Consider the following 27,790-nt stretch of genomic DNA (forward strand, 5'->3'; position numbering starts at 1 on the left):
GCCCCCCCCCAGGCTTCGCACCCCAGGTCCTGGATTCCCCTAGGAACCGTGTTACTCTCCCCTTGTGGATCTCGCCACGTGCATTCAAGCCTTGCCCTTGTTCCTTTGGCGTACCCTGTGCTACGCACCGAGCTCCTTCCGCTGGAGCTTAAAGTCTCAAAATAGGTTCTTCTCCAGCTTCCCTTTCTCGAGGCTCGCAGCTGCGGGACCTCGGCGCCGGGACGCACTGCGGACACGACCGCCGCAGGCCCCGCTCCCCCTGGCGGCCGCGCCCCGCACTGCAGCGGTAGCGCGCCCGCCCCGCCCTGCCCCGCCCCCGCCTCGGCTGGCCCGGCCGGGGGAGGGGTCGCGGCGGCGGCGGCGGCGTCAGCGGCTGCCCGGGCGGTGGGAGCCGAGGCGCTGGAGCAAGATGGCGGCGCGGGTGTTGCGCGCCGGCGGAGCGGCCTCGGCCGGCAGCTTTCTGCGGCGGGCCGGCCCCTGCAGCCTCCAGCCTAGGCTCTGGTGAGCAGCGCCGCCCTTTCCGGGAGCGGCCGGGGAGGGGCCGCCGCGGGGCGGAGGGCACGGGTCCCCGGCACGAGTGTACGCCCCGGCCCGGCCGCGCTCCCACTGGGCAGGGCCTCCCGGACTGCGGGGCGGCGGGACCGAGGCCTCGGTCGGCGCGGCTGGGCGAGTCGGAGCCTCGGCGGGGTCGGAGTGCCTGCCTGCCGGGCCGGCCGGGCTCAAGGTCACGGTGGGAACGACGCTCGGCGCCGAAGCCACGTCCGCGCGCCGAGCCTGCCCGGCCTGCGGGACCCTGACCCGGCGCGACCCGGAGCGGTGGCCGGGCGGCGGGCTCATGCCTGAGGCCGCAGGCCCTGAGGTCGCGGCCGCCTGAGAACACTGCTCGCCCGCGCAAAGCCTCAGTGCTTGATTCCGCAAACGGCAGTAGAGATAACCCTCACCTCCTGGGTTGTTGTGAGGAAGAAATAAAATACCGCCTCGTCCCCGGTGAGCCCTCAAGTGGAGGTCGGGGGAGTAGTGAAGAGGTGTCAGCCCTAAGAACAGTCGTTGACTTGCATTTAAAAGTAGATAGCGAATCAAAAAGTATGTACAGTTATCAGCACTAAGGGGACGTTGGCTTCATGTTTAAACTTTTTTTCTAACCTCATTGGATTAAATATTCGGTTTTCAGAATCCATCCCTGAGATAGCCATGTCCCATTTTCCAAATCGAAAAACCAAATCCCATACCAACTTACACGTCGATTTGCTTCTTCAGTTTCTTTACGTTGGGTAACTTAAATTTTCTCTTTTTGTTTGTGTTTAATTAAATAGTGAGCCTATAGAAAATACAGTTGAAGCTTAAAAATGGAAGCGGGAGGGAGCTACCTGTTTGTTGAACTCTTAATACGGCCCGGCTTTTTATTGATACGGCTTATTTAACGTAATCCTAGTAGCACTCTTAAGAAGTAAGTAATAGGATCTGCATTTTAGAGATGAGAAGGAACCTAAAGGGCTTGAGACACATGGCTGGAAAAGGCATTTGAACCCAAGTTTGTGAGGCTTGAGGCCCAGTGCCCTTCCTAGGACTCATGCTCAACTTGTGTTTCAAAATTTGATATTTATGTTTCCAAGTTGGTTAACAAATCACCCTCCTTTTATTTTTATTCTGTTATTAAGTATCTACTGTTGCTTTATTTTTTCACACAGATGATAAAAGCCTATGAAATTGATATTTTCTTCTTTTCACAAAAGACAGCTGAGACTGAAGGCGTTCCCCTAAAGTGCCCAAGGTCACTTGAAGCTAGTAAACTGGAGATTTGGACCCGGGTGTGCCCGGTACCCCCACTTCCTGCTGGGGCCAAATGCTATTGACACTGGCGTCCTTGTCTCTATACAAAGTCCCCTGTCCTTTCTGACTACTCACTCCTTCCTGGGCTCTAGTCTGCTTTAACTGTAGGTGTTCTTTAGGACTCAGTCTGGACCCAGCTAACTCATTGATTCTATCAGATATTGAATGTATATGATGTCGCTGAAACTCTATGGACCTGAGCATAATAGCCATGGTCACTCTCCCCAGGAAGCCATGGCAGAGGTGAAATCCCACGTAGACTTACAGACTGAGGTAGGTGGCATGGGAGAATCAGGGAACCTCCCTGCATGAGGTCATGGAAGGCCTCTCCGAGAAGGTGGCATTAAGCTGAGACCTGAAGGGTCAGTGGGCATGAAAGTCGTGAATGGGAGGAGTCAGGCATGCTGGGAAACCCGAGAAAAATCTAGGAGCAGGAGTAAAGGGAAGATGCAGAACAGGTGGCGAGGAGCAGGGGCCCGATAATTCCAGGCCTTACAAGCCATTGAGAGAGCTTGGATTTTACTCTGAGAGCCATGGAAGACGTTTAAAGGTATACACTTTAGTGTGACATGATCTGATCTACGTTTTTAAAAGATCAGCCTGACTTTGAAAAGGGGACAGTCAGGATGATGGCCAACGAGGCAGATGCTGGTGCCATTTACCGAGACTTGTTTGTTCCAAAGGTGAGAATGCCCACCACTTGCCAGGTGCTGTTGGGAAGCATCAGTGAATAAGGCACACAGGGTGCTTGTTAGTCATTCAGAGAAGGAGGAACAGGTGCAGGGTGGGGAGGGGGCGGATCCAGGGCAGTTTTGAACCCGGTGAAATTGGAGATGGCTGTGAGCTACTCGAATAGAAAGACCCAGTAGGCAGTTGGCTTATTGGATCTATATGACTTCTCCAAGGAGATGTCTGGACAGCATTTGAGAGTTGTCAGCATATAGGAATGCAAAATGTTAATAGATCTATGGGTTTCAGTATACTATATTGTATTTGATTGAAATTTTTCATAATAAAATGCTTTTTTAAACTATAGGAATGGATGAGATTTGCTTGAGGAGTGTGGATAGAGAAAGAGCTGAGAAGCAGGCCCTGGGCTGTATGGATATTTACAGGCTGGATATAGGAAGGAGAGGCAGCAAGGGAGCTGGAAGGGGCAGCTGTGAGGTCATTATGGGTCAGTGCCCGGGGGCGGTATTTCAAAGAGGGAGTGGTTCAGCTGTGCCAGATGCTGCCAGAAGGTCAAATGACAGAAGAAAACTGCACTTACCGACAGGGGTGTTGTGAGTGACATTGGAAGAGTGGTTCTAGAGGGACGGAGGACGCGTTCCCGGGAGGCTGACTTGCCAAGCATATCTTCGCTCTGCTCAGTGCCAGGCCCTCTGCTCAGCTGTTTACTGAGCACTGCACTAGTGTCCCCCAGGTGCCGGAAACGACCATGTACCCAGAATTTAACTCATCTTCCTCCTGCAAAGCCTGCTTGCTCCTCCTGGGTTCTCTCTCCCCAGCCATGGAGCATCTTCCATTTAGTGGTCCAGGCCAGAAACCAGGTCTTCCCCAAGCCCTTCCCCTCCTGCTCCCGCCCATCTAGTCAGTTGCCAGATCTGTTAGTTCTGCCTCCAACATGTCTTGACTGTGCCTCTGCATCACCACTCGGCTGGATTCCTATCAAGAGTGTAGACTTGAAGCCATTGGTGAGGGGAACAGCTAGAGAATTCCCCAGAACAAATGAGCAGGACATTTTCCTACTAGAAAGATCTCTGACATGAACCCTGACTGGATCCTAATCCCTCTTCTTTTCCACCCCACGTCCACCAAGAAAAAAATCTATAAAAAACATCTTAGAGACAATTGGGGACATTTTAAGATGGACTGGGTATTAGGTATTATAGAATTATTATTTTCGTTAGATGTGATATTTATCATTAGTGACGTGGTTTGTCCTTGATCTTAGGAGATGTGTGCTGAAGTATTTAGGGATGGTGTATCATGATGTCTGCACTCTGGTTTCATATGGTTTGGTAAAAATGAAAAAGTGAAATATATATAAACAGTAAAAATTATAAAATGTTCATTTTTCATCTAGATACAGGGCATAGCGGTCTTCGTTATACTGTTCTTTCATCCCTGTGTCTGAAGTTTTTCAAAATGAAAGGTTGGGGAACCGCTCTCTAGCAGCAGTGGCGAAGACAGATTTACTGGGCTTGGCGGCGGGGCGGGGGAGGGGAGGCCCATGGCTCCTGCTTTAAGGCAAGACTCTTCTTCGGGTCGGGCCCTTCGGCCTCTGCCCCTCGCCCTCCCCTCTGCTGTATTCACATTCCCCTGGCTTTGGCAGCTAGAGTTCTGCTTCCGAGAAAGTCCTTCCTCCCGTGGGCAGCAACCTGACAAACTGCTCCTCATCTTCCGGGTCCTCAGCTCAACAGGTGCCTCTTCAGAGGGCTGGTCCTCGTCTCCCTCAGGCTGACCTAGACCCCACTCCCTCTGCCCCAGCCCACCACGCCCACCACCTGTGTCTCCACGGAGGGGCCCTTCTTCCCCTGGGCTGTGATCACGTTTGTCCGTCTGCTTCCACCAGCAAACCGAGCTCTGTGAAGTCAGGGCCAGGCTTATTCCTCTTCGTAGCCTCAGCCTGGCCCAGTGCCTGGCACATGCAGGGCACAGTTCGTGCATATTTGGTGATCAGACGACCAAAGCCCCTTGCCTCATCCTGTGGTCTCTGTGTTAAATGTATTTCCCTTCTGTAATTTGCCCCGACTAAACCAAAACACCATCTTCCACACCTAATCAGGACCCGTGTCTTCTCCTCTTCACCTCAGGAGTATCTTTTGAATGTAATCCATCCCCTTCATCCCTCCTGCCATCATCTTAACCCAGGACCATCCTTTGGTCCATCCAGTGTGTATCAAATGCCTTCGGTGTGCCGGTACTGCTGGGCTGGGCAGCCGGCCAGGAGCCCAGGAGCCACGCTCCCTGCCTTTCTTGCTTAGTCCACCCGTCACACCACCGCCGGGCTGCTTTTTACACCTGAATCTTTTCTGAAAACTTGCTAGCATTGCCCCGTCTACAGGATAAGGTCCAGCTGATAGGCTTGGTGCACGGGAGCCCAGCCCCCCTGGCCCGCTTGCCCTCCCATTGTTCCTCTCACTGTCCTGTCACACCCTGTTCTCTTGCCTTCCTGAACGCTTTGCTGTTCCAGAAACATGCCACACAGCTTCACGACTCCATGCGCCAGGACACGTTGTTCCCTTTGACTGGGATTATCACTGGCTTTGTCCCCAGTCTTGCTTGTCCTCCAAGACAGAGCTAGACTGTCTCCACTGGAGTCCCTCTTGCTCCTTGCAGGCCGAGGCCAAGATGGTTCATTCCCTCGAGTTCCCACAGTGCCTGTGAGTCCACAGTGCCTGTGACCGCTCTGGCTGTTTACTGATAGGTTTTTCCCATGACAGTGGGCAGGCTAGGCATCTGTTCATCTTTGTATCCATTGAGCCAGGCACATAATGCTTATTCTATGTAGAATCTAGTGTTTTGTAGGATGTGCTGCCCCCTACCTCACCCTCTGTAAAGTGCCACCCGACACATAAATGATGTTATAAAGACAGCTGATTGCGGTGTTTGTCACTCTTGGTAAAGCACCCTGGCCCAGCCCAGGTCTTATCACCCTGACAGCTGTTGGCATGGCTGCTTCTGCCCCTTTCCGTGATTCAGCTTGGACAGTGAGATGGGCTGGGCACGTGGGCCGTTTTGGTCACCTGCCAGCTGGAAGATTTCGGAGCTCGACAGTCAGCTGGGGCTATGCTGCGCCACACTGGTTTCCATTGGTCAAGACAGTTGCTACCCAACTTTGACAAGGAAGCAGCACTCAGGTTCTTGTGTGTGTCCTGTGATGTTGACTACTTCTTAGGTTAATCTTTAGCTTACAAAGTGTTGTCATATCCCTTACCTCATCTTACCCATCCTAAAGTAAATCCCTTTGGTATTAAAATCTGGAACGAATGCTCACTTGGGGAGGTTTGTGTGGAGGAGGCATCCCTTATTAGTGAAAATATTTTGAACTTTACAGTTAGATCTGGGTTCATATTTTTATCTTGCTGCTTCTTAGCTCAGGTTGTGTAATAACCTCTGTGAGCCAGTCCTTAAAATGCAATAATACCTACTTTGCTAGATTGTTCTGGGGATTAAATGAGAAGACAGGAACAAACTGCCTAGTCCAGTGCCTAACAGGAAGTATGTGCTTATTAGCTTGTAATCCCCTTAAGTTCTAAGGAGGAAGGGAAGAATTACTTTGGAATTTTTTTCCCTTCCAGATTTAGTCTGTCAATAATTCTTTATTATGCTCTCTTATTTTATAAAGTATTCAATGCCATAGGAATTAAATATCAATATGAGTGCACGTGGTATATGCTTGTCTATGCACTTCTGGAAGGATTCATTAAGAACTATTAGTAGTGGTTGCTTTGGTGAGTACTTCTTAATGAAATTCCTTAGTGCTGATATTTTTAGAAACTTCCATTGTACCCCTTTCCTAGTTGTTCATAATTGTTATTCCTAAAAAAGAAAAAAACTATACAAAGTCCTGTTAAAAAAATCTTAAAACTTTCTACTTTGCATATCACTAATTTTATATGCTTGCCATTTCTCTTCATGATATTATTTAAGCAAATATCCCAAAACATGGTGTGTTTAAAATACTTTAAACACGGGAATTACCTGGTGGTCCAATGGTTAGGACTTGGTACTTTCACTGGCGAGGGCCCGGGGTTCAATCCCTGGTCAGGAAACTAAGATCCCACAAGCCACGTGGCACAGCCAAAAAAAATAAAATGAAATACTTTAAACGAATTGACAAAAATGTTTTTATTTTTATTGAAGTAAATTTTACCATGATTCATTTGGAGAATTGCCTTCTTCAGAATTAGTTTATTTATATAATCAAAGAGTGGGGACTTCCCTGGTGGCGCAGTGGTTAAGAATCCACCTGCCAATGCAGGGGACACGGGTTCGAGGCCTGGTTTGGGAAGATCCCACATGCCGCGGAGCAAATAAGCCCGTGCGCCACAACTACTGAGCCTGTGCTCTGAAGCCTGCGTGCCTAGAGCCCGTGCTCTGCAACAAGAGAAGCCGCTGCAACGAGAAGCCCGCGCACCACAACGAAGAGTAGCCTCCGCTCACCGCAACTAGAGAAAGCCTGCGTGCAGCAACAAAGACCGAATGCAGCCAAAAATAAATAAATAAATAAATTTGGAAAGAAAAAAAAAAAAGAAGAGTGAATTGAAAACAGAGACAAATACCGTATGATTTTGGTTTCTGCTAAAGAGCTAATAGTTTTTATATATAATTTCTTTTAATTTAAAAAGTTTTTTTAAAGTAGTTTTAAAAACAATTTTTAAATCTCACCATTAATCAGGTGCTGTCCTAAGTGCTTTAAGCATATTTACTAGGGGTTAAACATGTACTTAAAAATATACAAGAGTAAAATAAAAAACATAGTCAATACAGATATTATATGGGGAAAAATGTGTTTCTCCTCTATTTTAACTCTCCATCCTTCCTTCAGGGATACCACCATTAACACTTTTCTCAATTCTAAGGCATTTTAACATATAATAAAAGCAAAATGGAAGAATTTCCAACTTCTTTTTACAAATGCCGCTTAGGACTATATATTTTTGTCATATGCACTAATAAGAAAAATTGCATATACTGGTATTAACTTGTTATTTTGCTTATTTAACATGAGCTTGCTGCTTTTTAATCTTAAAGATTTGAAAAATGCTTTTCTGTTTCTTGATAACTGTATTTATAGAAAACATTTTATTGTTAATTTTATATTTGTATATTTTGTTTATATATTTGTAAGCTCCATCAGTCAAAAAAATTTTTCATCTGGTTTCTAGCTATTGTGATAATATCCTATGAATTGGTTTTTAAATTTAAAACATCATATGGAGTGAAAAGTGTTCTGTAATGTTTGTTCATTAAGCAGCAAGTCGATTTTTTTTTAAGCAAAAAAAGAAAAAGGCTGCCAGTGTAACCCGTGAAATTTAGAGTTCTGTTTTTTCTAAAGCACCATAGTTGAATAAGAATAGGAATTTGTATTAATGTGGAATCCACACGTTCATCTCGTGAGACATTAGGGAATTTGCATGTCATGCAAGTTTTTCTTGCCTCTTGTTTAAACTCCCCTTCCTTAACACCTGGGGTCACTCTCTCTTTTCTCTTATATTGCTTTATGGTATCTGTGCCCTTAAACAGGTCTGCTAAGCAGATTGAAAATGGTCTGTAGGAATCATCTAGTGTTTCCAAGAGATCCCCCCAGAAAGGCTCACACTGGCCTGTCAGTAGCCAGACCTTGTTTGAAGCACTGGATAAGATCTGAGTGTTTGTATTGGTCATTTTGGAATCCCAGCACGTACTGCCCTTGGCTATGATCTAGCAAAGCGCAGAAAAGATCATTATGTGTACATGAATTAAAGATCAAACAATAAAGAGTATATTGCCGTGATATCCCTGGCCAGAGAGGATGGTCATCCGCATAAAGGCGATCGTGCAGAAAGAATGGGCACAGTCTCAATGACTACATTCTGTATGATTCCATATATTATGAGCATTCTGCAAAAGGCAAACTATAGAGACAGAATAGATCAGTGGTTGCTAGGAGTTGGGAGACTGCAGAGACATAGAACAGATCAGTGGTTGCTAGGAGTTGGGAGAAGGGTTGATTACAAAAGGAGGAGTTTTAGGGAGTGAAGGAACTGTTCCCTATCTTACTGTGGTGGTGGTTACATGGCTTTATGCATTTGTCAAAACTCACAGAACTGTATGTCCAAAAAAGAGTAATTTTACTGTGCATGAATTAAAGTGGAGAAGAGGAAGGGACGCGATTTGTCATTTGATTATGGTTGTGTGATGTTAGGAAGAGGGTGAGTCTCAGCCAGGCTTTAGTTTTTAAAATCTTGTTCTCAGGTTATATATACCTATATACCTTACCCATAAAGGAGTTTCTAAACATGCACTTTAGATTTTTTTTTTAAATTTTTATTTATTTATTATTTATGGCTGTGTTGGGTCTTCGTTTCTGTGTGAGGGCCCTCTCCAGTTGCGGCAAGCGGGGGCTACTCTTCATCGCGGTGCCCGGGCCTCTCACTATCGCGGCCTCTCTTGCTGCGAAGCACAGGCTCCAGACGCGCAGGCTCAGTATTGTGGCTCACGGGCCCAGCCGCTCCGCGGCATGTGGGATCTTCCAGACCAGGGCTCGAACCCGTGTCCCCTGCATTAGCAGGCAGACTCTCAACCACTGTGCCACCAGGGAAGCCCACACTTTAGATATTTTAGCTAATTTTAGGTATAAAATAATATATTGTATATGGAAAATTCTCAAAGAGTCCAGAAGGTGTATACAACGAAAAGGAAAACTCTCTCCTCCCATCCCAAGCCCACTACAGTCCCCAGGTGTCCTCACTATTAGCAGTTCACTTTGTGTGTGTATTTGTGGTTACTGTTCTGGGCCCTCCTTTTCCACGTACTCATCTCAGCGATACCAACATCAGTGGATGTATATCTACCTCATTCCTTGTATGATTGCATTCTATTCTGATTTGGCTCTACCCTTGATTTATTTGACCAGTCCCCATTAATGGGTTCCAAATTGCCTGTACCAGGAACAAACTGGAAACAAGGTAGTAAGGAATGCTTGCACGCATTCAGCTGTGTGCACTTGTCTAAATATAGCTGCCCGTGGGACATACTACAAGTGCAACTCTTAGGCCGAAAGGCCTACGCAGTTTTAATTTTGCTATAGATAATGTCACACTGCCCTCTAGGGAAGTCACACAAATTTGTGATCCTACCAGCAAGCATATGGGAATTAAACATGCACTTAAAATTTCACGGGTCAAGTGTAGTTTGTTACTTAAGTCAAATCTATCCTCACTTTCTGACAGCATGGATAGTAGGAGTTCAGTTATAAGATGAAAATAAGCAAATTATTTATATGTTAATGAAGTCTGTATTCTTAGGTTTTTGTGAGTTAAAAATCTTGATTCTAAGGTTAATTTAGTTTAGGGGTAAAAGTTTTTTTAACAAAAGAATTCATTTCACTTTCTCTGTATATTCCTTTTCACATTTTTTTGTTGTGGTAAAGTACATATAACATAAAATTTGCCATTTTTAAGTGTACAGTTCAGTGGCGTTAAGTACGTTCACATTGTTGTACAACCATCACCACCATCCCTCTCCAGAACCTTTTCATCTTCCCCAACTGAAACTCTGTACCCACTGAGTAGTAACTCCGCATTCTCCCCTCCCCTCTGCCCCTGGCAACCACCATTCTACTTTCTTTCTCTGTGAATTTGACTATTCTAGGTTTCCTTGTATGTTTTTTCTATGTTGAAAATTTCCTTGGAGGAAGGAAGAACACATGGTGGAACTCACAGAGATACATGAGAACTCTCCTAGGAGTGCCGAAGTTACTTCTCTCACACTTTGCTCCTGCGTTCAGAGTGCACGCTGGTGGCATGGAAAGTGGACATGTGGTATCCCAGGTTCTAGAACAGTGCCTAGACAGTGTGCTCAAGGAGTGTTTGCTGAATGGATTGATGAATTTATGAAAACAATGTACTACACGACACAACCTAAAGACCCTGAGATCTTCGTACCTCTGATTAAACTCAAATTTTTGCATTTGTTATTCCATAGGAAATTGGCGTTTTCCAATAACAGACCTCGAGAGGACAGCTGGTTAAAATCCTTATTTGTCCGGAAAGTTGATCCAAGGAAAGATGCTCACTCTAATCTCCTAGCCAAAAAGGAAACAAGCAGTCTGTACAAATTACAGTGTGAGTCATAGGTTTGCTATCTTCATAGTTGACTTTTTTCCCTTTGTTCATAAGTTTATCGTTGAATTTTCTTTTGTTTCAGTTCACAATGTTAAACCGGAATGCCTAGAAGCATACAACAAAATTTGGTGTGTATACCAAACTATCCTTTACTTGGGGAAAAATAATGATTTTAATATTTGTCAGTTGCGCTAACCCTTGATAGCAGAGCGAGATCTTTCACGCCTCTTCTTAAAGCTGAACATTGAGAGGCTCTTAAGTTGAGCTCTGTTGGACATTACCAAGGGTGTTTTGATTTTAAGCGCTCTTTCAGCTAATTCCTCACATAGGCTATCAGACTTTGGAATGTTACTAGACTCTTCAGGTTGGAAGGGACCTTGCAAGGCGGTCTAGCCCAGCTACTCATCCAGTGCTTGAGTCCTTTCTGTAGCCCTTCCTGACGCTATGCTTAAATACATTCCATACGCTCCATTTCTGGACAGCTCTGAGTGTTAGGAGTTAGAATTCACACCCCTGGGACCTCCACTTTGTCCAGTTTTACTCCTAAGTAATATTGCCACGTGAGAGCCCTGTATGGATTTCAGTAGAGCTGCCATTTCTTCCCAGGTCTTCCATCCGCCAGGATTCAAGTCCCTTCAGCAGATTCTCATATGATATGAAACCCATATATTCTTATAGAATTTGTAAACTTTAAGACCAAAGAGAATTAAGTGCATTAGTTCTTAACAGAAATAGCATTTTAATGATCAGTTGTCCACAAATATAATTTAAAAGCTTTTTTTTTAACCTTTCATATCTGCTGCTTTCATGAGAAAGCAAATGATTTTGTTACCAGAATCAGCATAACTTTCAGAAGCAAAACAACTTTTGTTGTTTTATTTTTGGAGGTGGTTTGTGAAATGTAACATTAGTGTTGAGTTTCTTGCTCACCTCAGCACAGTTCTCTTTATTTTAGAAGTGCCCTAAAAACAAAACAAATGCTTTTTTTCTAATTCTCTTCTCATAAAATGAAATTTTTCTGTATGCTGATGTTTCCCTGGATTATCTTTCCTGTCCTGTTTTTTTTTTTCACTTCATCTCCTGTCTCAGATTCCTGGCTATCTATTCATGTTCTCACTTCAAACTCAATGTGTAGAATTACCCTGCTCTTCCAGTTTCTCCATGTGTGACACTCACCATGGTTTTATTTGACTCTTTCCTTAGTTTTATGTGATTAGCCAGTCACTGAGGGCTGTGCATTCTTCATTTGACGTGTATTTTGCTTCTCTTTGCTTGTTTCCCTCTCCAGGCCTGTTGAGGCCCATTTCCAAGTAGCCCTTTCTGACTGCCTTCCTGGGCTTGAAGCTGCACCTGTACCTTCACCCCACCCTGCAGTCCATTACCCAAAAGTTTGTCAAATTGATCTGCTTGAGTTCTGTTTTCTCCTTCATCATGTTTGTTTTTCTTTTCTCTGAAACTTTCAGCAGCTCCCTGTTTCCAGCCTGGTTTTTAGGGGCCCAGATAATGAGGTTCTTCCCAACTCATCAAGTTCTGGGTACAAGTGCTACCTACCTTACAGCCCCCATTCACCTGGGTCATCTGTGCAGGCTTCCATCTGCCACAGTAGCTCCAGTGCTGGGTTGTTTACTTCCTGCTCATGTCATGTGGCAAAAAGAAAACCCAATTCCATTTCCCTGACATAATCTGTCTTTCTCCACCCCCGATTTCCATCAATCCCGTGTGATTTCTGAACATTCATGGGTCATACATCAGATACATTTAATATCTGATCTTAATTTTAAAAGTAAATGCTACCCTTCAAAAAATTACATGGTTTGGTCATTGTACTGGGTCTTAAAGACATTTGAGTTTTCAGTTAGACATAAGAGCATTCAGAGCTTTTCTCTGTCAACTAGTCACATCCACCCAGTCCTAGCGCTCTGACTTCGGGTGGTGATCACTGGCTTAATATCACTTTTGACGTCAGCAGATAATCAGAACAGGTTCCATTTCTGACCCTTGATATCTTTTTGCATCCATTGTTGGATCTATATGGCACTTTTTCATCATAATTTTTCTATTCAAAAAGAGTACAAGTTTTAGCTTTTCTCTTGGTATGATGCAGTTATGCCTCTTCCCTTTGCCTTTCCCTGTCCATTAGGATCTGTAATGTGGGAAGGTTTCTGTGGAACCAGGCTCTGACACCTCTGTTAAATTAATACACTGCCAGGACCATGCGCAATCAATAGCGACAAACTGGGCGGTGTGTCCAGCATGGGATTAGCTGCGATACCTTTCAAATCCCCTCAGCTGGTTGAATTGAGTAGAAGCTAATTTATGCCTCATGTCGTCTCTTTCATTTGGATTCTGCTGCCCCTTTGACGCCCTTCGGGATTGTTGGGGTCGGGGTTGCTTCCAGACTGTGTTGTGTCCCGGCTCTGTCGTCTTCCTTAAAGCCCACTCGTTCTCTGCCACTGCTTCCTGTGCCTCCTGGGCCGCTCCTGTCATCTACCCCATCCTCCACATGACCTTCTTCCCTTCCTTTCTTCTCTCGCGTTCTTTTTCTACTATTCCCATTTCTCTCATCCTTCCTATCTTTGGAACCAGCAAAAGTTAGCTTTCATACACATCACCATTCCTAAGTATATACTTCTTTTTTTTTTTTTTTTTTCTCTGAAACAGCAAATAATAGACTCATAGTTCCTGGAATTTTTGGACCTTTGGCTCTTCTTTATCATTTTTATCAATATACTTGAGTTACTTACCACTGTTGTAGATAGCTGGGGTATCAGTCACCTAAGCTTCTGATAAGTGGGACATGAGAGCACAACAGAATTCAGCCAAAAGGCTAATTCTGCACGTCTTTTTATCATAAACGTATTCTGAGGTCAGTTGTCAGAACACAGAGTAGATGACCTTTTCCTGTTACTGATCATGTGTTGTCCACCTGGTGTCATTTTGGTGGTTGTTTAATTAGTGTTGCTCTTTCTTCTCTTTAAGTCAAGAGGTGTTGCCAAAGATTCATGAAGATAAACATTACCCTTGTACTTTGGTGGGGACTTGGAACACGTGGTATGGCGAGCAGGATCAAGCTGGTAGGAAGCAGAAGTCTTTGGAATAAACACTTGTTCCTTAAGCCTTTACTGTCATTACTTAAATGATTTTTAACATAATGCTTGTTTTTATAAGCAAAGCTTTCCAAGTCTCAGTCTAGTTTTATGGTTAAAGTAGTTTCTCCAGTAAATCACTGCAAAAACTCCTTTTTGATCGTTTTTCATGTTTGAATCTATCATTGAAACTTTATGGTGTAACTTGAGCCAACACACATTACAGTTTTGTACTGTGTTAACACCATGCGTATCTAGAATATTTTCAAGGTAAGAGTATCATGAAACTCTAAATGTATGTTATCGTTTAAAATATATTTCAGTTCACCTCTGGAGGTATGAAGGAGGTTATCCAGTCCTCACGGAGGTCATGAATAAACTCAAAGAAAATCAGGTAATGATTTTTGAAAAAGACTAATGATACAGTAGATGTTAGTACAGAATTAAATGACTCTTTTCTGTCATCGTTTTTGTTAGTAAACTGTTAGTTTTCTGTAGTAAAAATTTTATTATTTGGACTCTTGAGGTTGTATTTAAACATAGAGTAACCAGTTGTAATACTATTAAAATAATAGTTCTTATTGTAAAAGTCAGTTGTACCTTGATAAGCTGGAACTTTGAAACCGGTAAGTCAGTGTGGGTTACCTAACACATATCTGCTTCAGGAACTGACAACCACATATTCTTCATCTTGAGCCGACTTTGCTATCCTCCCCCTCCCTTCACGAATAGGTGTGTGTTAATGGAGAATATTCTACCAGCCATACATTATTAGGAAAGAAAACCTTTTGTGTAGACTCCCCGCCCATATATAAATGACTTTTTTTTTTTTTTTCTGCCTCGCTGCGAGCCTTGTGGGATCTTAGTTCCCGATCAGGGATTGAACCCGCGCCCTCAGCAGTGAAAGCACGGAGTCCTAACCACTGGACTGCCAGGGAATTCCCAATGTAAATGGCTTTTTGATTATCTGATGTTTTGAGGTTTCCATGTCACCTGTCTCAATATGCTGTCAAACACTGTTAGAAGAACCTAAAATCGTAGGAAATTAAATTTGTTTACTTTGTCATTTAAATAATTAGGATGACTATGTAGTTTGATATCTAAACTTGGACACTTTTGAGAGTGAAAGGGAATACTAATAGTCATTATGCTGTTCAACAAGATGTAAACTGGGACTGTCTCAGGCCAACTCGACCCTATTTATAATAGTATTCTATTGTGGGAGGAACATAAATGTTGCTAAAGTGGGTTTATATATAAATCTTCTCATATTTATAATATAAATATGAGAAGATTTCATGAGCACCTTTGTTCACTCAAAGGAATTTGCGGAATTCCGTAAGGCGAGAAGCAACATGCTTCTCTCGAGGAAGAATCAGCTGCTATTGGAGTTCAGTTTCTGGAATGAGCCTGTCCCACGGTCAGGACCGAATATATATGAACTCAGATCTTACCAGCTCCGAGTAAGTACTGAAATAGGAGTTAACTGTCCCCTTGTTCTTCTGTGCAGAAGGACACGCACCCCTGATGCTGAGTGGGCAGCAGACACTGAGCGAATGTTCTGTGATGTGTGTTTGGCTCGTTTTCTCCCCTGTCCAGTTCTTCTCCTCTTGTTTCCTTTTTTTAAACCTTCCTTCTTTCTCCTTCTTTCTCTTTGCTAAGCTCATTTGTTTTTTATAGCCTTACACGTAAGAGGAAAGACCTAACATGCAGGACCAGCTACATTATATAGCATCTATTGTCATTGAACTAGAGCAACTAATAAGCATGTGACTATTGAATACATTATACAGCACTGTAAGACAAAAGGGGAATAAACTTTGTACGACTTTCTAGATATTTCCCTACTTAGGTGACCACTAAAAAGAAAGGCCCAGGTGGCAATATAGTTAAAGTGAAAAAGTATCAGTAGATCTTGTGGTCTAATACTCAGTATTATACTGGGAAAAAAACAAGTGATGTCCTTGTTAGGTTTACTTAAATTGAATTATTTAAAAATTTCACAATAAAGTCTGAATAGGTACCAACAATTTAATCATCGTGGGCCTAACTATAGTTTTCATAACTATAATTGGATGACTTAATTAACTCTCACTTTGTGTGTATGTTGTCTTCTTAGATGAAGCCACAGAATATTACTTCCACTATGGGATAGGTATGAACACAGTGAATAATACTATTTTGTTACATTTTTTTTATTTGTTAGATCTCACATTATTAAAAGTTAATTTTTAAGTTAGTCTTGTCATTTGATGTTTTTTATACTGTTAGTTCCATATTTCTTCACAGAAGAACTAACAAACCAAATCCAAATCTCTTTTCAGCCGGGAACTATGATTGAATGGGGCAATTACTGGTGAGTATTTTACCAAATGATGAGTTTGTTAAGTCTTATAAATAGATTCTTTTAGGCCATAGTGTTACTTCTAGAAATAAAATCTGGGGTTAGTGCCGTGATTTGATACTAGACTGTTGTTTTGTTTGACATATTTGTATTATGAAATTTTTGAAACATATACAAAACTAGAGAGAATAATACCACAGGTCTCCCTTCTATACCCATTACTTAGCTTCATAATTATCAACACGTGGCCAGTCTTGCTTAGGTCTAAATCCCCCAACCCAGAGTATTTGGAAGTAAATCTCAGACAACATAAAATTTCATCTATAATATTTTAGTATATATCTCCAAGAATAAGGACTTATTTTAAAAAAAAAACAAAACCCCCCAGTGTCCGCATGAAAGTTATCTCATATTCTTCTTGGATGTTATCTTTTCTGAAATGTTGCTTTTGTCACATAAACAGAGCACCACAATGATACAGTTGCTTCTTTTTTTTTCTCTTAGTTTAGCAAAATATGAATTTTCCTTCAAACTGATCTATAGATGCAGCAGAATCCCAATCAAAATCCAAGCAGGCTTTAGAATGCAAGGGACCCAAAATAGCTAAAACAACCTTGAAAAAGAGGAACAAAGTTGCAGGACTCACAGTTCTCAATTTCAAAACTGACTGCAAAGCTAGAGTAATCAAGACAGTATGGTACTGGCATACGGACAGGCATATAGATCAATGGGATAGAATTGAAAGACAAGAAATAAATTCTCACGCATGTGAGCAATTGGTTTTTGACAAGTGTACCAAAGCAATTCGCTGGGGACTGATAGTCTTTTCATCGCAGGGTCCTCAGACAACTGGATATCCTTGTAAAAAGATGAATTTAGACCTCTGCCTCACATTATATACAAAAACTAACTGAAAATGAATTGTAGACCTAGATGTAAGAGCTAAAATACAACACTTTCAGAAGAAGACATAAGAGAAAATCTTCGTGACCTAGGGTTAGGCAAAGAGTTCTTACATAAACACCAAAATCACAATGCACAAAAGAAAAAAAATGGTAAATTATAATTCATCAAAATTAAAAGCTTTTGTAATTCAAAGGATACAGTTTTTTTTTTTTTTTAAGATTTATTTTATTGATTAATTGATTGATGGATTGATTGCTATGTTGGGTCTTCGTTTCTGTGCGAGGGCTTTCTCTAGTTGCGGCAAGCGGGGGCCACTCTTCATCGCGGTGCGCGGGCCTCTTCACTATCGCGGCCTCTCTTGTTGCAGAGCACAGGCTCCAGACGCGCAGGCTCAGTAATTGTGGCTCACGGGCCCAGTTGCTCCGCGGCATGTGGGATCTTCCCAGACCAGGGCTCGAACCCGTGTCCCCTGCATTGGCAGGCAGATTCTCAACCACTGCGCCACCAGGGAAGCCCCTCAAAGGATACAGTTTTAAAAATTAAAAGACGGGTCACAGACTGGGAGAAAATTTTGCAAGTCACATATCTGATAAAGGACTTGTATCCTGAATATATGAAGAAATCATACAACTCAATCACGAGAAGATAAATAACCCAATTAAAAAATGGGCAAAGGACTTGAATAGACAGTTCTCCAAAGATACACAAATAGCCAAAAAACATAGGAAAAGATGGTCAGCATCACTAATCATAAGATAAATGCAAATCAAAACCACAATTATTTTCCATTCATCTTACACCCTTTAAGAAGGCCATTATCAAAAGAACAGAAAATAACAAGTGTTGGCAAGATACAGAGAAATTGGAACCCTTGTGTACTGTATGTAGGAATATAAAATGGGGCAGTCATCATGGAAGACAGTACAGAGGTACTTCAAAACATTGAAAATAGCATTACTCTCTGACCCAGCAACCCTACTTCTGGGTATATATTCAAAAGAATTCAAAGCAGCATCTCAAAGAGATGTTTGCACACCCATGTTCATCACAGCATTATTCACAGTAGGTAAGAGGTGGAAGCAACCCAAATATCCATCAACAGATGAATGGATAAAAATGTGGCATATATATATAATGGAATATTAATGCAGCCTTTAAAAAGAAGGAAATCCTGCCACGTGCAGGGTGAACCTTGAGAACATTATGCTAAGCAAAATAAGCCAGTCACAAAAGGACAAATACTGTATGATTCCACTAATACAGAGTTTCTAAAGTAGTAAAAACCATAGACACAGAAAATAAAAAGGTGGTTGCCAGGGGCTAGGTGCAGGGGAGTTGGTGTTTAGTGGGTATAATTTCAGTTTTGCAAGATGAAAATGTTCTGGCGATCTGTTGCACAACAATGTGAATAGACTTGGCCCTACTAGCCTGCACAGTTGAAAATTGAGATAAATTTAATGTTAGGTGCTTTTTACCACAATAAAAAATAAAATCATAAAATAAATTTGAAAAAAAAAATTTAATGGGCAAAGAATTTGAATAGACATTTCTTCAGAGGAGCTCTGTGAATGCCTAAAAAGGATGTGAAAAGCTGCTCAACATCCTTAGTCAGTATGGAAATGCAAAGTAAAACCACAGTGAGATAGTACTTCATACCCACTAGGATGGCTATAATTTAAAAGACAATAACGTGTTGATGAGGTTGTCAATGAATTGGTACCTCTATACATTTCTGGTGAGAGTGTAAAATGGTACAGCCACTTTGGAAAAGGAAAACCATGACGTTTTACTTACTTTCAATTTATATATATTCTCTTTTTTTCAGTTATAAAATTTCTTGCTTTGGGCTAGATAATTTCTAAGATCTCTTCTACCTCCAAAAAACAGTTCTGGGATCTTTTTTTCTAATGAATCTTTTCTTCTTAGGTCATCAAAGGCTAAATAATGCAAGGTAGAATTCCTTTTCATTTGAAAACTAAGAAATACATATTTGATTGTATCCTATTATTGTAGACATCATTTTATTAAGGAATTGGGGGGTAGGGTTGATGCTATAAGTGTAGTAATTTAGTTGCCCACAGAATAGGATCACCCAGTTCTATGTTTCCGTATTACTCATTGAGACTTGCCCACCGTGGAATCCACAAGGAAGGAACTGAGGTTATTCTTCAGTTATTTTAAAAATTATTTATAAAGCCAGTTCAGCATTCAGTTTATATTTTGGCACATAGGTAACTAAGGTGGTGATCTCCTCTTCACTACATGCTTCTGATTATTTCCAGGCTAAGGCAAGTTATGTTTTCTTTGCCTACTGAGAAAGTGAATGAGAAAAATTCAGAATGAAATGAACAGTCCTGAATATTTATCACTATCAATGAAACTGAGGGTTTTCCCCCTTAGGGTTAGAATGCACATTAAAGTGATTTGCTTAATTTCAATAATTTACGAATCAGATTTGTAATTTTTGTGAAGATTATGATCACTTAACACTACATGTAAGGTTAAAGAAATTAACATCACTTGGAGGTAGCCCATGGGGGCAATAGCAAGAGATCCCTCCTTTTCCCCTAAAGAACCTGAAAGCATGGGTCACCTTCGTGGAGTTGAGCACGTGGTGAATGAGAGCCAAGATGTACAAAGTGACCTTGAGGAGACTGGCTTCCTCACTCCCACCACAGGCTGCACTTGCTCTGATTCCACACCCCACTTTGAGATGTTCTAATTCAGTTACTATGAAGTTTGCCTCTAAGAAGAGAATGTGTTGGTCAGGCCGACTCACTTATCTTGTCTCTCACTGTGGATATTAGTGGATTGAATCCTTGTTCATAGTCTCCAGCTCTTTTAAATGAATTAGAATGAATCCATCTTCCCAAGTCCTGTCCACTCTGGGACCCTAACATGACTGAGACATCAGGCCAAGCCTGGGCAGTGTTGATATAAACTGACTGGGTAACTGGGGTGTGGAGTCTCTTGAGAGACTCTACCTGTGACCTTCCTACATCACTTGAAGCTGCTTCCTTCATTTTCAACTTTGATTCTAGAAAACTGCTTTAAGAAAACATACATTTTAAAAACTTGTTTAGGATTTCAAGTGCATCACTAAATATAAAAATAAAGTACTGGTGCAGACACAAAAGAAGGTGTTTAAAAAGCTGATGCCTTTTGCAGCAGGGAATCTTAAAAAGCAAAGTTTAAGGCAAGTGCCAATTTTTAACCAATTCAATCACAATTTCATGTTATACACATAGACACATGTGTATCCACACATGGTGCATACATAATGAATGCCATTTGGTACTCATTTTCCTAACGGTTTGCTTAGGTAAGGGGGCAGAAAAGGAGGCAGCTTCAGTGTTGGCAGTGACAGTGAACTGCCAGGAAGCTCACGTCCATGGTTCTTCCATATGCTGTCCAAGGGGTTGCAGAATTTGACACCCGCCCTCAGTCGTAGATCACAGAGCTTGCGGGTTTCTCAGAGCTCACGGTGTGCGGCTGCTTTGTAGGTGCGGTGCACTTCCTTCCTCTCTGTTTTAAGCCCTGTTCTCGAGGCAGGGTCCCTGCCTCCCTTGGAGTACAGTGCCTCTGGCACCATGGGCTTCTTGGATCGAGAATTCCCTCACTTTCTCTCAGTGTGTTCTTGGAAAGCAGCTTTTTTTAAGTTGACAGGTCCTACCCTCTGCCAGTTTTCTAGACTTTACGTTAAGAATCAGCAGTGCAACCACATATCCTCACGTTGTTGTTTTTATTTTTCATTTTTCTTTATTTATTTATTTTGGCTGTGCCGGGTCTTAGTTGCGGCATGTGGACTCTTAGTTGTGGCATGCATGAGGGATCTAGTTCCCCAACCAGGGATCGAACCTGGGCCCCCTGCATTGGGAACATGGAGTCTTACCTACTGGACCACCAGGGAAGTCCCATGTTGTTTTTATTTTAATAGTTATGAATTACTGTCTACTTTTCACGAAAATGACTGCTGTAGCTACAGAAAGGTACATTTACATCTTATGTACATTAAAATAACTTTCGAATGCATTCTGAACCACTTGCGCTGAGGATGGAGGGAACTCACTGATACTTTTTAACATACCTGATTCAATATCTGAACGTTGTTTTTTTTCTTATAGGGCTCGTGCAATTCGCTTCAGACAGGACAGTAATGAAGCAGTTGGAGGGTTCTTCTCCCAGATTGGGCAGCTGTATATGGTGCATCATCTTTGGGGTATGTTTTTTTCCCTTCATTTTTGTATTCCTGCGATTTCAGAGTTCATTACTAACTAACTTGTCCTAGGCAGTAAATCGTATCTCAAGTCAGGAACCTTAAACACTGCAGCTGACCCAAATGTCCCAGATGGAACATAGGTGCTGGGCTACCCGGAATAAGAGGTCAATAGTGAAGGGTCCACAGATGTGCGGCACGTCAGTGAGCTGGTGAAAGTGAGAGTGGGGCGAGAGAGGTGAGGCAGCAGCCCCAGGCGAGGGGAGATGATGGAGCTGCCCCCGGCTCCCTCAGGGACGGTCCCGCTTTCCATGCAGAGGAGGTGCCCACACGCGCGCCCACCCCCTGCCTCGGGTCTGACTCCACTGTCCCAGAGGCCCTTCTCTCGCCTTTTCCATCCCCGCCCACTTTGGTTTGGCACCGTCTTTGGTGTCTTTCAGGGCCTGACTCAGGTGTTCCCCTTTGTCCCCAAGGGAATGTCGCTGTCCCCTGAGCCCCCAGAACCCAATACTGTGTGTGTGGTCACAGTCATGGCTGTTTGTGTCTGTCTCCCTGCTGAACAGGAACCGGCTCTCAGCAGTAGCTTGGTTCATTCTGGGCACATTTGTAAATGGTTATTAAAGAGATGAAAAGCATGACTTTTTCCAAACCTTATGAATTTGCTGAGGTGTTGGTTTGCCCTGTTTGGTCCACCAAGTGCCGCGGAGTCACGTGCCTGCTGGGTTAGCAGGAGGCTCAGAGACGGGTGACAGGTCTGCTGAGCGGGAAAGCAAACCTGAGTGACAGGCCACCAGGCCGTGCGCGGTGAGTGACGCAGGGAGTTCCAGTGGGGGTCCTCCTCGTTAGGAGTGTATATCGGGATATAAAGGGATACAAAGCTATGAAATGGGGGAAAACCAATGAAAGGTGGAATACGAGCTAGACTTCAGCATCTAGATGGGACTGACAGGTAGAGGTGGGAAGGAGGGGCTGGAAGAGCAATGGAGACACGGGAAATTATAAAAAGTGCTCAGGAAACTACAAATAGTGCCGACGGGCTAAATGGTAAGATACCTGCCGGGGACCTGGGTCTAAATGGGTGAGTTGAGGCAAGAAAAGTCATTTTCACATTGTGCCCCTGGAACCTTTCCCTGAAACCCTCCGTGTCTGGGGAGGAGACCCCACTCCAAGCCCCCGCCAGCCGCTGCTCACCTCAGCCACACACACTGGGCTTCCCCGGCATTTAAAAGATTGAAACCTGCACCAGATGATTAGAGGCCGCCAGTAACCCTCAGCTCCTGGAATGTCGGGGGCAGTGGCGTTCCTGGGAGCTGTTTTCTAGCCAGCTGAGATTTGACCTCCTAAGGATCAGAGTTTTCAAATGGAGTAGATTTGCAAACAGATCTTTAAAAGATGTGTTCTGTGTCCCTGCCTTTTGATTATACTAAGTGTAATTTAACCTTTATGGGTTCAAGGTGGGAGTGAAGTCATTTTTATCATTATTTTTTAGTGCATGATCTGTCCAGAGGATATAAACTGGAAAGACAGACCCCTGCCCTTCCCCAGCCTGGAGGGGCCTCTGAGGGCGGCCTCTAGTGAGCGAGCGCGGAGACGGATGGGTCAGGACCCACGTGCTTTGGCGCACAGGCAGAGGTCAGGCACCCGTCTGCTCTGAGGCCCTGCCCTTCTCCACCTTCCTTTTTGTCTCGAGTCTGTGTCCCAAATGTCCACTGCCCACTTCCTACTTTATAGGAAAAAGTCTTGAGATGTGCAGAGATGAATTCTCAGTTGTCTGCCCCCAAAACTTACCCTCACTTTTCCATCTTTTTTAGAGAAAGAGAACCAACATTTATCAAGCGCCTCCAGTGTGTTGGTTATTTATGCACCATTCCCTTTAATCCGTACAGCCACACACCACAAATGAGATACCTGTGACTCATGGGTGGTGAATAAATCACCCAGAACCCACAGCTGTTCAGGAGCTGAGCCAGGCTCAGACGTCAGCAAGTCTGGCTTCAAAGCAGGTCTTCCCCCAGCACAGCCCCCCTTCCTGTTACCCTTGCACGTGATGCCATCCCTCCCCCACCTCCTCAAGGCCTCGCTGCAGACACGGCTCCTCCACCACCCGATCCGTGGCCTCCTTCCCTTAGTATATGAATGGGCTCAGCGCCTCCCATCTTTAAAAGCCTCCCCAAACCCAAAGGTGCATTGACAGATGAACAAAATGTGGTTTGTTCAAATTCATAGAAACAGAATGTAGAGTAAAGTGTATCGGGTTGGGGGAAGAGGGGAATGGGAAGATACCGTTCAATGGATAATGGTGGCACAACGTGAATGTACTTAATGCCACTGAACTACACATTTAAAAATAGTTAAAATAGTAAATTTTGTTATGTATATTTTACCCCCCCCCAATTTTTTTTTTAATTAAGAAAATTTATAAAAGAACACAGGCCTCTCCAACCTGTGTTCCCTCTGGGGGGGGGGGGGCGAGGGGTCACCACATGGTGCCCTAGGTGTGCACCTGACCCCGGTGAGGTCACTGCTGCCTGTCACATGAATGTTAACTGTTTTCCTCCGGGTGGTGAGAGGTAAAAGATTTTGTTTTCCTTCTATTTTTCTGCATCTTCAATATTTTATGTAATAAATTTATACTCCATTACTAGTGGAGGGAACTTTTGTCTTTAGATGGTCAAATTGCCAGGCCTGCAAGGTTAGGTCTTCTCATAGGGAGAAGGAAGCCCCAAAACAGAAACTAGAACTGAGGAGGGAGCCCTGGGTGATCTCTTAGTCGCGACTGACACCGTGTCCAGATGCCTAGGAGGCATTTCCCTGGTCACTGGTTGGAAGGATCTTGCCCGGGTTGGGAATCAGAGACCAAGGCACCTGGGTGAGATATCCGAATTGTACCCCAAGGACTCTGACCCTTGGCCCATGCTCTTCCCTCCACCTGGAGCGCCTTTCCCTCCCGTTCCCGCGTGTCGATGATGAAATGGCCTTTTCAACCTTGAAGACCCACTTGGTCAGATCACAGCTTCCAGGCAGCTCTCCCTGGTCAGCTGTGTTCTCCCTGTTGAGTCTCTTTGTTCTCCACTGCCTTGAATACAGTCTCACCCAGATCACTGTAGTGCTTTATAAATGCTGAGAAAAATGGAATCTAATATCGCTTATCCGTAGTCTGACAGTGTGTGGTTACAGATTTAACATGTATTGAGGAAGTTCACTTGGTTTGTAAAGGCACGTCTTGAATCCGCTAGACTGTGAGCCTTGAGAGCGGGTCTCCCACAGGGCCTGACAATTTTGCTCAGAATAGCCAGCTCACAGTCATTCCAGCTTAGTACTGAGTTCCCAGAGTATAGGTGGTCCCTGACTTACGACGGTTCAACTTAGAATTTTCCAACTTTACGACGGTGCAAAAGTGATCCACATTTAGTAGAAACTGTACTTCACATTTTGAATTTTGCTCTTTTCCCGGGCTTTCGATACATTCTCTCGTGATGCTGGGCAGTGGCAGCCGCAGCTCCCAGTCAGCTGCACGATCACGAGGGTGAACAACCAATACACTTAAAACTATTCTGTTTTTTACTTTTAGTGCAGTATTCAGTAAGTTACATGAGATATTCAACATTTTATTATGAAATAGGCTCTGCGTCAGATGATTTTGCCCAACTGTAGGCTAATGTGAGTGTTCTGAGCACGTTTAAGCTAAGCTAGGCTAAGCTAGGATATTCCAGTAGGTTAGGTGTATTGAATGCATTTTCGACTTACAATATTTTCGGCTTACAATGGGTTTATTGGGATGTAACCCCATCATAAGTTGAGGAAGGTCTGTAGGCTCTTTGAGAAAACGAGGAATGCAGCAGAATCAACACTTAATGGATACACAGTTGACCCTTGAACGTTCAACAAAGGTTTGGACTGCTGGGGTCCACTTATATGCAGATCTTTTTCAGTAAATACACACAGTACTATGACCCATCGTTGGTCAAATCCAAGGGTACAGAACCATGGATACAGAGGGCCGGCTATGGGATTTGAGCACCTGCAGATTTTGGTATTCACAGCGGATCCTGGAACCAGTCTCCCACTGTACTAGTGGAATTATGTTTGGTTTAAGTCTTAATTCTTCTGTGTGGCTATTTTTAAGCTTACAAGGATCTTCAGACCAGGGAAGATATACGGAATGCAGCATGGCATAAACACGGCTGGGAAGAACTGGTATATTATACAGGTAATATCTTAATAGGCATAAAACATTTCATTCTTCTCACCTCATTGTTTTAATGTTCTTTCACCCTGAAGCTAATATGTATTTAAAAAAAAAAAAATAGTACGTTGTTCTAGGATCGTGAATTGTAAGGTTGAGGGAATGGAGAAATAGTCATATTTTTCTTTGACAGTTACAGGACATTTTTTCAATAGAGAATATTCATTCTTTCAAGTATATATGTTTGGTACAGTTCTCAGATCTTTGTGTATTGTAAACTTTACATCATTACCCTTTTTGTACATTTCTTTCTCTGAAAATTTATTATACAAATAAATTTTTTTCTAAGCTTTTCCTTTGTCATCAAAATTGTCCATTCCCCAAAGCATTACAATTTAATACAGCAATTAAAAAGTAATTTTGAAAATTAATTTGGTATTTAGACTTTCCATATGTACATGTATATGCATGTGTACATACGTGTACACCTATACATGTATGTGTACACACACACACACACACACACACACACACACACACACACACACACACACACACACACACACACACACACACACACACACACACACACACCACACACACACACATCCTAGTTGCTTGATTTTTAGAAGAAAACAGCCAGGCTGAATACCACCCAATGACACCAATGCAGGTACCACCTATGTTGCACGTCAGGTACATTTAAGCCCATATCCTACCAGGAAGATCAAAGAGTAATTTGTTCTGGAAAATAACTATTATCTTGTCTTTTAATTCAAAAAAATCATATAACTGTATGTGGCTTTGCTGTTTATTCTTACATTTCCATCAGTTCCCAAAGATGTGTTTTACTTAGCACTGACAGTTCTACAAGTACAGTGTATTTGTTCCTTTATACAGGATACAAATTATTTGATGTTATATAAATTTTAATTCAGTTGAAAGAACCTTCTGAGAAAGCACCATTTTTCTCATAATATGGACTTTCCTAATTTCCTACAAATGAAACACATTTCCGACAGAATGTTTTAATATCATCTTATAGGATGTCAGCTGATCTGTCATCAGCTTGTGTATTTCTTCCCCTGAGATCAGTCCTAAATATTCCAGTACTCTATTCTGATTTCAAGCAGCATGTCTTCTGAATATTCTTAGCAACATATTTGTTAATGTATATTTACTGCAGTCTGTTTAGAAAAGAACCAGCCCAGTAATCTTGATCTTTGTTTTCAGTCCCACTTATTCAGGAAATGGAATCCAGAATCATGATCCCACAGAAGACTTCACCCCTCCAGTAAAGCTACAGAATTTCGATGTGCCTACATAAATTTATGTGACAAGTACTTGTCATAAATTAATTTGAACTGTATATCAAGTGAAAAAGAAACACTGAATTGTAAACTGCTGTATATAGCTTGTAAGAGACCTCTTTAAAATTTACAAAATCACAAGAAAGTAAACTATTACAGTTTGGCTGATTGTAACAGTGCTCTGTAGTCCTCTGAAACATCCCTGTATTTGTCGAATATACCTTATAATACCCAGCCACCTCTCCCCACCCTCCAGGAAAAGAGGGCCCAAATTAAAATTGGAATCATCTCCAAATAAGAATCCAACCATGGAAAAAAATTAGCCATTTCTTTATAAAAAGCAAATCTGTTTTATAATTACAGATTTTTAGACAAATTTCTTGTATCAGGAAGAAATATAAATTTTGTCATGTTTCTGTAGCATTTTTCTGAGTCTCAGACTAGGAACAAATTATAAGTGTACCCAATACCTGAAAATGTTTTACTTCACTCTCATTTTTAATGTCAGCATAGTAAACAGTGTATCATTACTGAGCTGGAAGTGGTTGATCGGTAATTCAGTCTCCACATTGTGTATCGTGATATCTTTATGTGAGAGGAAAAAATGGCTTGAACCTGTGTATTATATGTGACTTTGAAATGAACACCTTGAATAGCACTAATTTTTATTTGTAATATTTTTCTATAACAAAACGAGTAGCACTAGGAAAAGAGGTTTTATTTTGTAAACAATCATCTGTGACCTCAGACATTCTCTGGTTAATATTTTAGTAAGCTCACAGACGATTTTTCCAAGATCATGTATGAGGGGTGGTGCATGTTGAGATTTAAATTGGCATAAAGCTGCATACTTTGTCTAGCTCTGATTTAGTTTTTTAATATAGTGTGCCAATTTTGTGACTGTAATCATGTGAAAGTCCTGTTGAAATGAAAAATTATGGGTGACCCCCAGATCAAAGAATTTATGTTAAAATAAAAGTGTGAATAAAAATCTCATATCAAATGTCAAGCTTTTACATGCGAATGGTTTTCTCCAAGAACATATAAAAGTCAATAAAATCCTCTTAATTTTCACATA

The 27,790-nt window shown here is 42.6% G+C and overlaps 1 protein-coding gene across 1 annotated transcript; it reads left to right on the forward strand.

Annotated features, from left to right (window-relative positions):
- Positions 1–336: 336 nt before the first annotated feature.
- Positions 337–27,790, forward strand: NIPSNAP2 (nipsnap homolog 2). The gene is made up of 10 exons (XM_036825329.1): positions 337–501; positions 10,525–10,664; positions 10,747–10,792; positions 13,644–13,738; positions 14,074–14,144; positions 15,073–15,213; positions 16,075–16,106; positions 21,125–21,219; positions 25,343–25,426; positions 26,636–27,790. Exons 1-10 carry the CDS (start codon positions 410–412, stop codon positions 26,698–26,700), a joined length of 861 nt encoding a protein of 286 aa, XP_036681224.1. The 5' UTR covers positions 337–409; the 3' UTR covers positions 26,701–27,790.

Source organism: Balaenoptera musculus, chromosome 15 (assembly GCF_009873245.2).
Source record: "Balaenoptera musculus isolate JJ_BM4_2016_0621 chromosome 15, mBalMus1.pri.v3, whole genome shotgun sequence".
Classification (NCBI taxonomy): Eukaryota; Metazoa; Chordata; class Mammalia; order Artiodactyla; family Balaenopteridae; genus Balaenoptera; species Balaenoptera musculus.